Source organism: Pseudophryne corroboree, chromosome 6 (assembly GCF_028390025.1).
Source record: "Pseudophryne corroboree isolate aPseCor3 chromosome 6, aPseCor3.hap2, whole genome shotgun sequence".
Classification (NCBI taxonomy): domain Eukaryota; kingdom Metazoa; phylum Chordata; class Amphibia; order Anura; family Myobatrachidae; genus Pseudophryne; species Pseudophryne corroboree.
The window spans coordinates 484,038,645-484,057,230 of NC_086449.1; the positions used below are offsets into that span (position 1 = coordinate 484,038,645).

General features: G+C 44.4%; 1 protein-coding gene across 3 annotated transcripts in view; it reads left to right on the top strand.

Moving 5' to 3' along the window:
* Positions 1-18,586, top strand: part of DOCK4 (dedicator of cytokinesis 4) — an 803,151-nt gene that overhangs the window by 724,666 nt on the left and 59,899 nt on the right. For all 3 annotated transcript variants that reach the window (XM_063927278.1, XM_063927279.1, XM_063927280.1), the window contains 3 exons: positions 3,069-3,210; positions 4,500-4,666; positions 16,902-16,988. In XM_063927278.1, the coding sequence (XP_063783348.1) occupies positions 3,069-3,210; positions 4,500-4,666; positions 16,902-16,988 (396 nt within the window). The remainder of the gene's footprint in view (positions 1-3,068; positions 3,211-4,499; positions 4,667-16,901; positions 16,989-18,586) is intronic.

Consider the following 18,586-nt stretch of genomic DNA (forward strand, 5'->3'; position numbering starts at 1 on the left):
AAGTAGCACTGTCAGGGGCCCAAACCCTGTCAAAAGATTTCAGTTATCAGTATTTAATAAACAATTTTTGTCTATGTAGAAATGATGCACTTAAAATAATACAATTATTTCACTATGATTTTTTTTTTTTTTTTTTTGACAAACCCTAAACTTCAACACCTATTAAGCGGATTATTGATGTATCAGAACATTAGTAACCGATATATCTGTATACAGATGATCGGAACATTTCAACTTTGCTTTTACCAGGGAGCTGCTACTCTCTGTAGACAATGGGTATACATTGGCAGGCTGGTGGCTGCTTCATCTTCATATTCTTTATGCAGCCGCCGGGTTTGGGTAGCCACCGGGCTGCCCAATCAGCATTGTTCAGCTGCATGGTAGGCTCTGGGGTAGGGGCTCTCTGAGTTGGTTAACTGCTGGAAAATTATGCAGTGACTGATTATTTCCAGCAGCCTCCCATTGGACAATTCTGACTGGTTGTATCAGATGTGACCATGTAAGGGAAAGATCAGTCTGGTGTGGTCGCATCTGTTGCGACCATGCCAGGCAAGTGGTTAATAGTCCTGCTTTGTCATCATACCAATATATGTACAGCTGTGAGACCTTTAAAATAGGATAGTTGAAACCCCTGTATATTCTGGCAGTTATAAAGCTGTTTAAAAAGAATTTAAATTCAACCATTGTAAAATCCGAAAGTCAGCTTGGAGGAATAGAAAGCTGTATCTCACTGACAATCTGCCAAGGCAATCAAGAGGTTTCAGAAAGCCCCAAGTTTCCATAGCAAATACATGAACTTGGTCTCAGTCTTTCTCCAGGGTGTATATTAAACTTTTAAGGCCAGTACTCACTGGCCGATGGCAGAGAGATGTGTGCTGAGCGAACCGCTCAGCACACATCTCTCCCGGCGCTCAGCACAGCGCGATCTGTGCTGAGCGGGCGGGGGGAGACGGGGGGGGGGCGCTCACTTCACCCAGCGGGTGAAGTGAGCGACCCGCTAGATTGGCCTGCATGCAGGCCAATCTAGCAGCAGCGATAGCGATGCGCGGGGCTGCGCATCGCTATCGCTAAGGGGGCTACACACGGAGCGATCGTGCTTAAAATCTAAGCAATCTAGTCAGATTGCTTAGATTTTAAGCAGCGATCGCTCCGTGAGTACCCCCTTTAGAATTAATATGCTCTGGACAAGAGAGTTAAGGGTTTAGTTGTTTGGATATCCTCTGTACAGCAAACTGAAAATACAGTACCTTTGAATTGAAGAACATCATAAGCTGTAAATCATAGTGGTTGTAGAAGTATTTGATTCTGTCTTGCTTTCTCAATAATTTGGCATCTCAGCAACAGGGAGTTGTTGGTAAATTTTCGTCTGAACCAAAAATTCATTTTGCACAATAGAGTGAGCCAAAAAACTATTGCAAATCCAATGGCTCAAAAAAGTTGCTGCTAATACCTAAAGCTTTTGGAGTATCTGTATAAGGGGGTGGTCTTCTGTATGCCGGCGGTCGGGCTCCCGGCGCTCAGTATACCGGTGCCGGGAGCCCGACAGCCGGCATACCGACACTTATTTTCCCTCGTGGGGGTCCACGACCCCCATAGAGGGAGAATAAAATAGTGTGGCGCGCGTAGCGCGCCACCGTGCCCGTAGCGTGGCGAGCGCAGCGAGCCCGCAAGGGGCTCATTTGCGCTCGCCACGCTGTCGGTAAGCCGGCGGTCGGGCTCCCGGCGCCGGTATACTGGTCGCCGGGAGCCCGACCGCCGGCCAGCCGTAGTGAACCCGTGCTTAGTTTATGGCAACGTGGAAACACATGCAGTGATCAGAGAAAGTACATTTGTCCAGTGCAAGGTTTTGACTTTCCTGACATATTTCAAAGCAAATATCATGTGACCTAATTTTACAAATAATTAAAAAAAAATTCATTTAAAAAAAGCGGAAATCGAATTTCCATTGGCAGAAAAAGTGTACCCCTGACTAAGTAGTAGAGGTAAAGTGTCTTTGGCAGAAATAATTTTGGCCCTCATTCCGAGTTGATCGCTCGCAAGGCGAATTTAGCAGAGTTGCTCACGCTAAGCCTACGCCTACTGGGAGTGTATCTTAGCTTCTTAAAATTGCGACCGATGTATTCGCAATATTGCGATTACAAACTACTTAGCAGTTTCAGAGTAGCTTCAGACTTACTCGGCATCTGCGTTCAGTTCAGTGCTTGTCGTTCCTGGTTTGACGTCATAAACACACCCAGCGTTCGCCCAGACACTCCCCCGTTTCTCCGGCCACTCCTGCGTTTTTTCCGGAAACGGTAGCGTTTTTATCCACACGCCCCGAAAACGCCGTGTTTCCGCCCAGTAACACCCATTTCCTGTCAATCACACTACGTTCGCCAGAGCGAAGAAAAAGCCGTGAGTAAAAATACTATCTTCATTGTAAAATTACTTGGCGCAGTCGCAGTGCGAATATTGCGCATGCGTACTAAGCAGAATTTCACTGCGATGCGAAGAAAATTACCGAGCGAACGACTCGGAATGAGGGCCTTTATGTAAGAATGTCTATTAAATGTCTTTTACATCAACATGGATGGACTTTGTCCAGTCCCATAACAAAGACTGCTTCTACTGTGAGACATTTGTATGCTAGTGCAGCCCAATTTAATTACTCCCCCACACCTTATACGGGTTCACTACGGCTGGCCGGCGGTCGGGCTCCCGGCGACCAGTATACTGGCGCCGGGAGCCCGACCGCCGGCTTACCGACAGCGTGGCGAGCGCAAATGAGCCCCTTGCGTGCTCGCTGCGCTCGCCACGCTACGGGCACAGTGGCGCGCTACGCGCGCCACACTATTTTATTCTCCCTCTATGGGGGTCGTGGACCCCCACGAGGGAAAATAAGTGTCGGTATGCCGGCTGTCGGGCTCCCGGCGCCGGTATACTGGTATACTGAGCGCCGGGAGCCCGACCGCCGGCATACAGAAGACCACCCACTAAGCACTGATCTGTACTGCTCTCTCTTATCCTGTCAGCCAGTGCAATTGTTAATCAGGTTTAAACTATAATTAACTACCTTCTCTTATGATCAGAACAAAGAGTTTGTTTGTCGAGGCCATGACTATGAGAGACTGGAAGCTTTCCAGCAGCGCATGCTGACAGAATTCCCACATGCCATTGCAATGCAACATGCCAACCAGCCTGACGAAACTATATTCCAGGCAGAAGCTCAATGTATCCTTTCAACATTATGAGGTTTAAAGGCATGTCATGCCACACTTTACTGTTTAGTAATGAACCAGTACTGTATGTAAGCATGTTTAAAAATACTCTCTGCAGTTGTGTAAACTCTTGGTAGTGATTTTTCAGAATGTGCAAACTTTTATACCAAGCAAGAAAATGTAAATTCTGTTTGCTAACCATTAATTATTTGATTTGGAGAGTGAAGACTGGTTTTCTAGCTACATCTAAGACATTACAGATATGGGGGTCTTATTAAACTATTTGTCACTTTAAATTAGGTCATTAATCTTAAATCATTACCACCATATTTGACTTTTTTTTTTTTTTTTTACTCCTCTGTACCTCTGAAAAACATAAAGGCCTTATTCAGACCCAGCCGCTAATGCGGCCCGCAGCACATTTGCCAGCCGCCCTGATTAACAAAATGGCTGCTGACCGGTCAATCTTAATCCGATGCGTCCGCACCAAACTGCAGATGCATCGGAAGGCAGGCTCACACATGCTGGGTGGCCTTGCCATGTGCTGGGTGGCTCCCAGCATGTGAGGAGATGTATGCAGATTTGGCTGTAGATGCAGCGATCTGGGTCCTTCTCTGAATAACCTCCATAGCACACATATTAGCCAACCATTAAAACGTGAAGAGCCACTGTTAAAATAATTACATAATGAATCATAGCCAAATTCACAAACGCCTTTGTGAATTTGGTGTTACTATCTCCAAAGTGAAAATAAAAATACTCTTAACTTATATAAAAATAATATTCTAGAGGCCGGTGTACATAATATCATATTTCTGAATTCTTCACTTTTAATCACAAGGTGATTTTATTCATGTCTACTTTTAAGATTACTTTTTTTTAAGTCACATCGGCATTGTCGAAACCGGGCTAAAAACCTGTCGGAAACGCCTGCAAATCCGACAAAATACGTGGACCCGTGGCTAATACGCCAATACACGTCGTTTCCGACAAGTCAGAAAAACGGCAACAGACTCGAATAAATTGAATCCAGATTCGACCTATAAAAGTCGGAAAATGCAGTTTTTCAGACTTGTCAGATTAATTGAATACACCGATAAATGTTTATTACAGTGCATGAAAAGTAATAAAGACTTCTGTATGTGCTTATGACAGCAGTTTACTACGTGGGTGTAATTATATATGAAATTAAATATGATACTGTACTTTTATGATATATTTTTAGTATATTTTCCAATGCACATGTTTTCAAATCCATTTTAAGTAATTCTGTTTTTGGATTGTCCTTAATCATCGGCTTAGATTTACAGATCTATGCAGTGACTCCAATCCCTGAGAGCCAGGAGGTCCTGCAGAGAGAGGGTGTTCCGGACAACATCAAAAGCTTCTACAAAGTGAATCATATTTGGAGGTACCGCTATGACAGACCTTTTCATAAGGGTACTAAGGACAAGGAGAATGAATTCAAGGTACACAGCATGTTTCTCTAGACTGCATTAGCATCTACAAGTATACACAGTCCTACTTATGCAGTGTTTCTTAAAGAGTGCACAGGAGGTCACATTGCTTCTTTACACATTTCCTATTTCTGCAATTTAACACAAATGAATTGTGTGTTAGCAGAAATGACTACTTTGCATTTGAATATTCTCAGCACAGAGAGAGAGCTTTCTATTACTTCTAGACGTGTATCATCCGGATGAAAATGGGGATGTGAATCTCTTGAAAAGGCTTTTGTCCTCTAGAGATTTTTCAGAGCTAAAGACAGGTTCCTATTTTACAGGATCACTGCTCAGAACTGAGAATGCAATGAGTATAACACAGCTCCAATAAAAAAAAAAACAGTACAGCTGCTTTTGAAACACATGTATCATACATATATTTTTGCTTGCCGATCTACCAGTCTATAGGGCTCAATTCTGAACATTGTACTTTATGTGGGTGCAAAATTTGCTCTGAACCACTGCACCCTATCAGTTACCTCTTAGCCATACTGTACCTCCCAAATCAAGTGGCTCACATAGTGTGGACTGTCCTGCTTATAATGGGAAAGTGCGAAGGTATGTTTTACCAGTCCAATGCAAGTCAGACAGCAAAAGCAAGTGACTGGTAGCCATGTTTCAGTGTAACTTTTCCAGTAAATCAGCTGCTATTCAGTTATAAAAGATCAATGATTCATATTATAGTGGTAAAATGAATCTTTGACATGTACTGCTTTTTGAAAATAAAATTAATTTAGGCTACTTGTAGAAGTGCGTAGTTCTATTTCTCTGACGTCCTAGTGGATGCTGGGAACTCCGTAAGGACCATGGGAATAGATGGGCTCCGCAGGAGACTGGGCACTCTTTAAGAAAGATTAGGTACTATCTGGTGTGCACTGGCTCCTCCCACTATGACCCTCCTCCAGACCTCAGTTAGATTTCTGTGCCCGGCCGAGCTGGATGCACACTAGGGGCTCTCCTGAGCTCCTAGAAAGAAAGTTTATTTTAGGTTTTTTATTTTACAGTGAGACCTGCTGGCAACAGGCTGACTGCATCGAGGGACTAAGGGGAGAAGAAGCGAACCTACCTGCTTGCAGCTAGCTTGGGCTTCTTAGGCTACTGGACACCATTAGCTCCAGAAGGATCGACCGCATGGAACTGGCCTTGGTGTTCGTTCCTGGAGCCGCGCCGCCGTCCCCCTTACAGAGCCAGAAGCAAGAAGAGGTCCGGAAAATCGGCGGCAGAAGACTTCGGTCTTCACCAAGGTAGCGCACAGCACTGCAGCTGTGCGCCATTGCTCCTCATGCACACTTCACACTCCGTTCACTGAGGGTGCAGGGCGCTGGGGGGGGCGCCCTGAGGGCAATATATGACACCTTGGCTGGCAAATCTACATCAGATATAGTCCTAGAGGCTATATAGATGTAAAATTACCCCTGCCAGTATTCCAGAAAAAGCGGGAGAAAGTCAGTTGAAAAAGGGGCAGGGCTTCTCCCTCAGCACACTGGCGCCATTTTCTCTTCACAGTGCAGCTGGAAGACAGCTCCCCAGGCTCTCCCCTGTAGTTTTCAGGCTCAAAGGGTTAAAAAGAGAGGGGGGGCACAAAATGTAGGCGCAATATTGTATATACAAGCAGCTATTGGGAAAAATTCACTCAATATAGTGTTAATCCCAAAATTATATAGCGCTCTGGTGTGTGCTGGCATACTCTCTCTCTGTCTCCCCAAAGGGCTGTGTGGGGTCCTGTCCTCAGTCAGAGCATTCCCTGTGTGTGTGTGCGGTGTGTCGGTACGGCTGTGTCGACACGTTTGATGAGGAGGCTTATGTGATGGCAGAGCAGATGCCAATAAATGTGATGTCGCCCCCTGTGGGGCCGACACCAGAGTGGATGGATAGGTGGAAGGTATAAACCGACAGTGTCAACTCCTTACATAAAAGGGTGGATGACGTAACAGCTATGGGACAGCCGGCTTCTCAGCCCGCGCCTGCCCAGGCGTCTCAAAGGCCATTAGGGGCTCAAAAACGCCCGCTCCCTCAGATGGCAGACACAGATGTCGACACGGAGTCTGACTCCAGTGTCGACGAGGTTGAGACATATACACAATCCACTAGGAACATCCATTACATGATCCCGGCAATAAAAAATGTGTTACACATTTCTGACATTAACCCAAGTACCACTAAAAAAGGGTTTTATGTTTGGGGAGAAAAAGCAGGCAGTGTTTTGTTCCCCCATCAAATGAGTGAATGAAGTGTGAAAAAGCGTGGGTTCCCCCGATAAGAAACTGGTAATTTCTAAAAAGTTACTGATGGCGTACCCTTTCCCGCCAGAGGATAAGTTACGCTGGGAGATATCCCCTAGGGTGGATAAGGCGCTCACACGTTTGTCAAAAAAGGTGGCACTGCCGTCTTAGGATACGGCCACTTTGAAGGTACCTGCTGATAAAAAGCAGGAGGCTATCCTGAAGTCTGTATTTACACACTCAGGTACTAGACTGAGACCTGCAGATAGTGCTGCTGCAGCGTGGTCTGTAACCCTGTCAAACAGGGATACTATTTTGCGAACATAAGACGTCGTCTTATATATGAGGGATGCACAGAGGGATATTTTGCCGGCTGGCATCCAGAATTAATGCAATGTCCATTCTGTCAGGAGGGTATTAGAGACCCGACACTGGACAGGTGATGCTGACTTTAAAAGGCACATAGAGCCTTATAAGGGTGAGGAATTGTTTGGGGATGGTCTCTGGGACCTCGTATCCACAGCAACAGCTGGGAAGAAAATTTTTTACCTCGGGTTTCCTCACAGCCTAAGAAAGCACTGTATTATCAGGTACAGTCCTTTCGGCTTCAGAAAAGCAAGCGGGTCAAAGGCGCTTCCTTTCTGCACAGAGACGAGGGAAGAGGGAAAAAGCTGCACCAGTCAGCCAGTTCCCAGAATCAAAATTCTTCCCCCGCTTCCTCTGAGTCCACCGCATGACGCGGGGGCTCCACAGGCGTAGCCAGGTACGGTGGGGGGCCGACTCAAAAATTTCAGCGATCAGTGGGCTCGCTCACAGGTGGATCCCTGGATCCTTCAAGTAGTATCTCAGGGGTACAAGCTGGAATTCGAGGCGTCTCCCCCCCCGCCGTTTCCTCAAATCTGCCTTGCCGACAACTCCCTCAGGCAGGGAGGCGGTGCTAGAGGCAATTCACAAGCTGTATTCCCAGCAGGTGATAGTCAAGGTGCCCCTACTTCAACAAGGACGGGGTTACTATTTCACACTGTTTGTGGTACCGAAACCGGACGGTTCGGTGAGACCCATTTTAAATTTGAAATCCTTGAACACATACATAAAAAAATTCAAGTTCAAGATGGAATCGCTCAGGGCGGTTATTGCAAGCCTGGAGGAGGGGGATTACATGGTATCCCTGGACATCAAGGATGCTTACCTACATGTCCCCATTTACCATCCTCACCAGGAGTACCTCAGATTTGTGGTACAGGATTGCCATTACCAATTCCAAACACTGCCGTTTGGACTGTCCACGGCACCGAGGGTCTTTACCAAGGTAATGGCAGAAATGATGATACTCCTTCGAAAAAAGGGAGTTTTAATTATCCCGTACTTGGACGATCTCCTTATTAAGGCGAGGTCCAAGGAGCAGTTGTTGGTCGGAGTAGCACTATCTCGGGAAGTGCTACAACAGCACGGATGGATTCTATACATTCCAAAGTCACAGCTGGTTCCTACCACACGCCTACTGTTCCTGGGGATGGTTCTGGACACAGAACAGAAAAAAGTGTTTCTCCCGCAGGAGAAAGCCAAGGAGCTGTCATCTCTAGTCAGAGACCTCCTGAAACCAAAACAGGTATCGGTGCATCACTGCACACGAGTCCTGGGAAAAATGGTAGCTTCTTACGAAGCAAAATTCCATTCGGCAGGTTCCATGCAAGAACCTTTCAGTGGGACCTCTTGGACAAGTGGTCGGGATCGCATCTTCAGATGCATCGGCTGATAACCTTGTCTCCAAGGACCAGGGTATCTCTACTGTGGTGGCTGCAGAGTGCTCATCTTCAAGAGGGCCGCAGATTCGGCATACAGGACTGGGTCCTGGTAACCACGGATGCCAGCCTTCGAGGCTGGGGGGCAGTCACACAGAGAAGAAATTTCCAAGGACTTTGGTCAAATCAGGAGTCGTCCCTACACATAAATATTCTGGAACTGAGGGCCATTTACAATGCCCTAAGTCTGGCAAGGCCTCTGCTTCAAAACCAGCCGGTACTGATCCAATCAGACAACATCACGGCAGTCGCCCATGTAAACCGACAGGGCGGCACAAGAAGCAAGATGGCGATGGCAGAAGCCACAAGGATTCTCCGATGGGCGGAAAATCACGTCTTAGCACTGTCAGCAGTGTTCATTCCGGGAGTGGACAACTGGGAAGCAGACTTCCTCAGCAGACACGACCTACACCCGGGAGAGTGGGGACTTCATCCAGAAGTCTTCCAACTGTTGGCAAACCGTTGGGAAAGGCCACAGGTGGACATGATGGCGTCCCGCCTAAACAAAAAAATAGATATTGCGCCAGGTCAAGGGACCCTCAGGCAATAGCTGTGGACGCTCTAGTGACACCGTGGGTGTACCAGTCGGTTTATGTATTCCCTCCTCTGCCTCTCATACCAAAGGTACTGAGAATAATAAGAAAACGAGTAGTAAGAACGATACTCGTGGTTCCGGATGGGCCAAGAAGAGCTTGGTACCCAGAACTTCAAGAAATGATATCAGAGGACCCATGGCCTCTACCGCTCAGACAGGATCTGCTACAGCAGGGGCCCTGTCTGTTCCAAGACTTACCGTGGCTGCGTTTGACGGCATGGCGGTTGAATTCCGGATCCTAAAGGAAAAGGGCATTCCGGAAGAAGTCATTCCTACGCTGATAAAAGCCAGGAAAGAAGTAACCGCAAACCATTATCACCGTATTTGGCGAAAATATGTTGCGTGGTGTGAGGCCAGGAAGGCCCCAACAGAGGAATTTCAGCTTGGTCGTTTTCTGCACTTCCTACAGTCAGGGCCTAAAATTGGGTTCCATTAAGGTCCAGATTTCGGCTCTGTCGATTTTCTTCCAGAAAGAACTGGCTTCACTGCCTGGAGTTCAGACATTTGTAAAGGGAGTGCTACATATTCAGCCCCCTTTTGTGCCTCCTGTGGCACCTTGGGATCTCAACGTGGTGTTGAGTTTCTTAAAATCACATTGGTTTGAGCCACTTAAAACTGTGGATTTGAAATATCTCACGTGGAAAGTGGTCATGTTATTGGCCTTGGATTCGGCTAGGCGTGTGTCAGAATTGGCGGCTTTGTCATGTAAAAGCCCTTATCTGATTTTCCATATGGATAGGGCAGAATTGAGGACTCGTCCCCAGTTTCTCCCTAAGGTGGTATCAGCTTTTCACTTGAACCAACCTATTGTAGTGCCTGCGGCTACTAGGGACTTGGAAGATTCCAAGTTACTGGACGTAGTCAGGGCCTTAAAAATTTATATTTCCAGGACGGCTGGAGTCAGGAAAACTGACTCGCTTTTTATCCTGTAGGCACCCAACAAAATAGGTGCTCCTGCTTCTAAGCAGACTATTGCTCGCTGAATTTGTAGCACAATTCAGCTGGAGCATTCTGCGGCTGGATTGCCGCATCCTAAATCAGTAAAAGCCCATTCCACAAGGAAAGTGGGCTCATCTTGGGCGGCTGCCCGAGGGATCTCGGCTTTACAATTTTGCCGAGCTGCAACTTGGTCAGGGGCAAACACGTTTGCTAAATTCTACAAAATTGATACCCTGGCTGAGGAGGACCTTGAGTTCTCTCATTCGGTGCTGCAGAGTCATCCGCACTCTCCCGCCCGTTTGGGAGCTTTGGTATAATCCCCATGGTCCTTACGGAGTTCCCAGCATCCACTAGGACGTCAGAGAAAATAAGATTTTACTCACCGGTAAATCTATTTCTCGTAGTCCGTAGTGGATGCTGGGCGCCCATCCCAAGTGCGGATTGTCTGCAATACTTGTATGTAGTTATTGCCTAACTAAGGGTTATTGTTGAGCCATCTGTTGAGAGGCTCAGTTATATTTCATACTGTTAACTGGGTGTAGTATCACGAGTTATACGGTGTGGCTGGTATGAGTCTTACCCGGGATTCAAAATCCTTCCTTATTGTGTCAGCTCTTCCGGGCACAGTATCCTAACTGAGGTCTGGAGGAGGGTCATAGTGGGAGTAGCCAGTGCACACCAGATAGTACCTAATCTTTCTTTTAGAGTGCCCAGTCTCCTGCGGAGCCCGTCTATTCCCCATGGTCCTTACGGAGTTCCCAGCATCCACTACGGACTACGAGAAATAGATTTACCGGTGAGTAAAATCTTATTTTAATTGACAAAATACTGTATTAGCATTTTTCCATGGAAGTATGATATCATTAAAGTATGTATTGTTTTTTTGTTGTTGTTTAAGAATAATTTAGCTAATTATGCCTATTATGACTTGCTTATAGTGGAAACACTTATATCAGGGCCGTAACTAGGTGTGTGTGGAAGGGGCATCGCACATATCGCTGCTGGGTAGGGGGCGCTGTTGGCGGCACTTGTCAATTATCTGTTTTAATTACTTTCACTTGCAGCTTCCCCTCTTTTTGAAGCTCAGCATCAGCTGACCGCCCCTGACCCCTTCTGTCGCTAATACCTATACAACATTCATGAACTCAACTTGAGATTTCTTTTTTTATTCAGTCACACTGTCCTTTATTGCCTTTCAAGATGCGTGGGTGGGATTCGAACCCATTGCCTGTGGTATTGCAGTCAGACAATCTATTCATTGAGCTATCTGCCCTTTCATAGAAAGCTAGAGAATTCTAACTATTTGAAGATTACCTTGTACTTTATGAAACAATGATCAGCATTGCAGCTGAGCAGATCTATGTAGTGTGTGGCTGCAAGAGATTGGATGTGTGGCTGCACATTACATAGATCTGCTCAATCCCAATGCTGATTACTTTTTTACAAAGTACCAGTAGCTTCATATAGTATTTATAGATTTTATGCAGGATCAAATAGCTCAATGAGTAGGGTGTTTGATTAGAATTCAGCAGGTTATAGGTTTGAATACTGGGTATGGCAGTATCTTGAAATGTGTTATTTAATAATGGGTATTGTAACTGAACAGCAACGAGCTCTCAAGTTAAGTGCATGAATGTGCTATAAAGAGGATTTGTGTCCAAATCCATTTTCATAGAGTGGTCTATAAGTGTGTGTGTGTGTGTGTGTGTGTGTGTGTGTGTGTGTGTGTGTGTGTGTGTTATATATATATATATATATATATATATACACACACACACACACACACACACACACACACACACAGTGTAGAGCAGTGGTGGCACTCGCGGATTTGACAAAGACAAATTACTTAGCATGCGTGAAACACCATAATCTGTAGTGCTGACAAAAGTTTTGAAGTAATAAAACTGAAACATTGACTGCAGATTATGGTGTTTCACGCATGGCACTCACAGGACCATAATCCGGTTTAGTTGCTCAAAAATTCAGTGTGACCGCTGTGAAGTGTTGTCAATGTTTCATTTTAATATCATAAAATTTCTTCAGAACATGTCAACTAGACTGGATTATGGAAGTCCTGTGAGTGCCGTGTCCCCCCTCTCTGCCTGAATATTCTCATTTGACCGGCACCTGGGCATCAATTGATATTTCAAAGGTAGTGCCAGTCATCCATCAGAGATAGCTATATATATATATATATATATATACACACAAACAGGGGTCCCTGCACTCTCACAAACCACAGCCAACTACTAGGGTGCCAATCAAAGTCAAAACCCTCTAGGGGGTGTGACCCAAAGTACAATACAGTATTTTCCACTATTGTGGAAAGAATAGCACTCTCTAGATTTGAATCAACCAAGTGAATGATATTTTAATGTAAAAGTCAGTCTCACAGTTCCAAGTAGCGATTTCCTCCTCCAACGTTTCGGTCCACACCAGGACCTTTGTCAAGGAGTTCACAGCTTGGTCATATGTGCAGCATAACATCACAGATCAGCAGTGCAAATGACTGGAGCCAGAGATATTGCCTCACCAGCCTCTGTTAAATACCAGCACTAATTAGCCTTTGGTTACGCCCCCACCATTAGAGAAGTGCGGTGGAACGCACCCGTAGAGCGCTGTACGTCACTTCCGGTATTACCGGAAGTGCGTTGCACTCGACAAATATAGTAAACGTAAGCACAGATTTAAAACAGGTGAATATACCTGTAATGGGTTATGCGGACAGTGGACCATGTTTTCCATGGCCAGGCAGTGGCAGCTGTGCAATGCGCTTGTTCCAGCGGGTCTCCCGGCTCGCGGTGGGTTGCTTCCGGTCTAGACCGAAAGTGACCCACGTCCATGGTAACTAAGTGACGCCGAAGTGATGCGGTGCGCATGCGCCGCGTCACTAACAACCATTGTGTCAGTCATGCGGAGCTATGTGAGCAGTATTCGCTCTATACATTAAAGTGGAAAATTAATGCAGCTGTGCTTATATCTCAGTGGGGGCGTGTTCAGGTGGCCAAACAGTAAAGGTTATTATTAGATAGTTACATCATGGTTAATCTCCATTATTATAAACGATTCCATGGTGACTAGATGTACACCATACAACAGTGGATACGATATAGCATATAGTCTGTATAAATAAACATATAAGGTTATATGAGCTGGTATTACAGAGGCCGATGAGGTCACAGGACAGGGATCAGCATACAGGGCAAGAGTGTGTTAGGGAAGGGGGGGTAACCAACCCAAGCGTCTGGACATAGAACATCAAATATATACAATATAGAATGCATGCAGGAAAAACAAAGCAAAAATTATTTCAGAAAAATGGACAGCGGGTTATGTTCATTCATGCCCCTTGGGGCAATAGTGTCAAGTTTATATATCCAAAGACTCCCTTTTCCTCAATAGTAGGGCACGGTCGCCACCATGGGGCAGTGGTGGAATCCAGTCTATGAGCTTGGATCTCGGATCAGAGACTTGATGTCTCAGTGTCATGAAGTGTCGGGCTACCGGTAGCACAGCAGTCCCAGAGGTAATAACTTGGTGAATCGAAGTTCTATGGTTAGCCATTCTGTCTCGGAACCGTCTGGTGGTCATTCCAACATAATATAGTCCACATGGGCATGTTAGGATGTAAATTAGATGGTCCATAGAACAATGTAGTCTATATTTAATGGTAATGGGTCTTCCTGAGTGAGGATGTGGAAAAGTGGGGTCTGTTAGCATGCCCCTACATGTGGTACAGCCCGTGCATCTGAAGCATCCTGGACGCCTCTCATGGAGCCATGTTGTGGTAGTCGGTCCTTCGTTGCCTGCCATTGGTCTTAGGAGACGTTGCTTAAGGTTGGCTGCCTTTCGATAGGCCATCATGGGTGGAGGACTCTTTTTCAATTTAAGATGATCATCTGTGGCAAGGATGGGCCAATTCCTCTGATTTTGTCAGAGTGATTGTCATATGTAGTTGTAAAAACCATCCTATCCATTGCAGGAGCCGCTTGTGTAATACTATTGGAGGATTCAAATTTCTTCCTCGCCTTAGTCAAACACCTCAGTACACTTTTCCTCTCATACCCCCGTTCCAGAAATCTGGAAGTCATCTCTGTTAGTTGTAGTACTGGTCCTTGTTGGAATTATTACGCATGACCCTCAGGAATTGAGAAATTGGCAAATTGCCCTTAAGGGCTGGTGGGTGTTGGCTACTTGGGAGCAGTAAAGTATTCCGGTCAGTCGGCTTCCTGTAGAGGCTGGTGTTGATTCGACCTCCTTCCAGGGTAATTGTAATATCCAAAAAGTTAATCGTCCGTGAGTCAATCAAATGAGTAAATTTTACCGGGTTATCAAGGCTGTTGAGCGAAGTGACCATCTGATTAAAGGAATCCATCAACCCTTTCCAAAGTAGGAAGATATCGTCTATTAATCTCTTGTAGAACACTATCTGTGTGCCATACCGTGGTAGAATGTGTAATTGCTCATACTCTGCCATAAAGATATTGGCATAGGCTGGACTCCCCTTATCCGCAGGTCTAACCACAAGGCTAGTGTCCTGTTTCAATGAGGTAAGTGCCCTACGTTCAGCACCGGAGAGGTTGTCGAAGCATTTAGTGGGTTATGGTGTGTGAACATCATGCTCAATAAGGCGAGTAAAGGTCTTTATGCTCGGGTTAGAGGAGGTTGGGTCGAATGTTGAGGGTTTACGGAATTGTATGCTCTCTTTGCCTGGGCTAGATGCAAAATGCTCACGTAATCTAAGTTTACGCCCAAATCTGTAAATATCGACCATGGTGTCAAACTGCAGATGAGGTGATGTTGGAACAAATGAAAGACCCCTCGAAAGGAGTTTTGTTGTGGCTTCATCTAGTTTCTTCTTTGACAGGTTAAAGATTAAGTTTTGGTCTTCTCTCTGCACCTGCGCCATGTGTCTCCCCTTCCTTGGGTGCGGTCTCCGTGGCCTGCTGCTGGGGGAAGGTCGGGGGTAATGGTATGGTCTAAAAAAGGTTGGGATAGCGGACGATTATCTGATAAATCAGTGTCAGAGGCTGAAGCCGAGGAGCCTGTATCGTTGATATATGGTTGTCTACGCCCCTGGCGACGAGTTCTATAGGGTCTCTGGGGTCTGTTGGGTCTAGTGTCACCAACCAGCCACCTGTATACCGTATGGTTTTGGTAATCTGATGTGACCGTGGAGAGTTTACTACGTTTGAAGGTGGTGATCTCCTTTCTATAGGTATCTAATTGTGTCTGTAACTTGTCAATGAGGTTATTAGTTTTGTCACTCCTAATGATATATATATATATATGCATTAGGTCCACACTCACTGCTGCAGTCCACAACATGGGCGGTGCTCTATAAAGGGCTCCCAAGAAGTCCAAAATATATCCAGAGAAAATACAGGCACTCACCACTTCCTTAATGATGAAGAAATTTATTACAACTCACAGGTGTATCTCACATAGAGACGGTCAACAGCATGTCAGCGAATAGTGTCGACGTTTCGGCTCCATCTGAGCCTTTTTCAAGACAGGTAAGATCACAACAGGTTCACACTGGGCTGCTGGGTATGAACCTGTTGACCGTCTCTATGTGAGATACACCTGTGAGTTGTAATAAATTTCTTCATCATTAAGAAAGTGGTGAGTGCCGGTATTTTCTCTGGATAGATATATATATATATATATATATATATATATATATATTTTTTTTTTTTTTTCATCCAGAGCTAGAGAGAGCACTCACCAGTCTTCTTTCTTTAAAGTTCCAAATGTTTAATTAACTTACAGCATGGTGAACAGAACAATGTTGACAGATGTCCAAATGAAGGAGAGCATATCACATCACTGGCCAAACTGGGCTTATTTATACCAGTGAAGTATATATCTATATATAGAAGCGTGAGGCGGCACTATAGACAACTGGATAAAAAAACTAAAAACGTCCAGTTGTAATCAACGTTTCAATGCTTTATTTGTGCGTTTTCATCACATGATGATGAAAAAGCACAAATAAAAATAAAGCGTTGAAACGTTGATTACAACGGGGCGTCTTTTGTTTGTTATCCAGTCGTCTAGAGTGCCGCCACACGCTTCCAATCACTAGGACCCTGGGCACCAAAAAGTCTAGTTACTGCTTTGACTTACAGTGTATTCATAGATTTTTATGAAATAGACAGAATTAATCTTTTGTAAGAATCACTACCTTTTCTGTATGACTTATGCTTATACAAGGATTTGGGCAAGTGGGAACTGGTTACGTCTTATACATGAAAGTTTGAGATGGATGTTTTAGTAAAAGCTTTATCTAATGAAAATATATGATCAACATAACTGCGTCCCAAACATAACTCAATGGGATACTATCTTTAATAATGAGCCTTAATCTCATAAGCACAGTATATGTCAGCATTAGAAAGCTTCTCCCTGCTGTATTACTACTTGAAATGCAGAAGGTCCATTTTGCTGCATATTGAACGATCACAAGCCATTTGAGAATAAGGGAAACAATCTACAGTGTAAAAATTTTAAGGGATTTTGTAGCCATGATTTATCTTAAATAAAGTTGTTGGATAGAGTTCCATCTTAAAATAACTCTAAATTATAGTGATTGTAATGCTCCTTTAAATAATTACTTTATGTTATGTTTGTTTTTTAAGAGTCTCTGGGTAGAAAGAACAGCTCTGACATTAGTGCAGAGTTTGCCTGGTATATCACGATGGTTTGAAGTTGAAAAACGTGAAGTGGTAAGTACATTTGTCATTCATGGAACAGTATAAAATAAAACAAGTTTGTTTTTTGTTTTTTACAAAAGAATGTTGTTAACTGTATACCAAGTCTGAATGTCACCACAGAATTATAGTCCATAAATACAGTGCTAACGTTTTAGGACATAGGGGTTATTCAGAGATGAACGCAGATCGCTGCATACACAGCCAAATCTGCATTCATCTCTGCACATGCTGGGGGGGCCGCCCAGCATATGTTGTGACTGCCCCCCGATGCATTCACAGTTAAATTGCGTAGGCAGCAGATCTAAGATTGACCCCTGGGTGCGCTGTCAAGCAGTCAGCAGGCATTTTTTATTTTCCGGAGCGGCTGCGTGTGACATCACGCAGCCACCCCGAAAACGGTCCCGACTGCCTCCCGTTCCCCCCCGCTACTCTCCTATCAGTCACATTCAAGGATGCGGCCACAATCTGTAAGGTCGAGCACAACGCCGCATGGCTGCGTCCAGATCTGAATTGGGCCAATACACTACAGGTTGTTTTTTTTTTTTTTTTACGTGTTATTAATACGGATCCCAGAAGGGGCACAATCAATAAACAAGTGCAGGAAATGAAAACTTTTAAATTAAGGTATTGATGGAAAGCTCCTTGAGACATTTTAACCAGATATACATTCCTATGCATTCCGTGTTGCCTAATTAAAATTAGTTATGAATTCATTAGAGGAATAATTGTACATTCAAGTCATTTTTCTGGCATAACATCAGTTAATCCCTAGTGAGTCTATCGAGATATAAAATATTTTACTTAATTTAATATATTGCAGTAACGTTATATATCAAGTAAATGTTATCTACAAAATAACCTTTAACACTTATTTGTATGAGTGCCATGTGTCAAGGTAAACACCTGCTGTAACTTGTTTAGGTGTCTATTCATGAAGCAGGAAAAGTGTGGAGAAGTGAGCCAGTGGAGAAATTGCCCATGGCAACCAATCAGCACTGAAGTAACATTTATAATTTACATACTATACAATTGTACGGAGCAGCTGATTGGTTGCCATGGGCAACTTCTCCACAGGCTCACTTCTCTACTCTTTTCACTGCTTCGTGAATAGACCCCTATGTCTTATAATGTAAAGCAATTGTTTAACTCAGACTTAACTGTTGAATTAAGCAAATTGTAAGTAGTTTCTTTTCCTGCCAAATGTTGGTCCAAATGTATGAAGCTTTAACAAGAGATAAACTTGAGATGGATAAAGAGTGATAAATGAGCAGCCAACCAGCTACTGTCATTTTTCAAACACAGCCTGTGACATGGCAGTTAGGAAGCTGATTGGCTGGTACTTTATCTCTCTTTGGGGTAAATATATGAAGCAGTGATAAGAGTGGAGAAGTTGCCCATGGCAACCTATCATCTGCTCTGTATAATTTTATAGTATGCAACTTAAAAATGTTAAATGTTAACTTCACTGCTGATTGGTTGGCATTGGCAACTTCTCCACTGACTTATACTCTTATCACTGCTTCATACATTTACCCTTTTATCCATCTCCACTTTATCTCTTGTTAAAGCTTAATACATTTGGGCCATTACTTCAGTCTGTGATATCCATT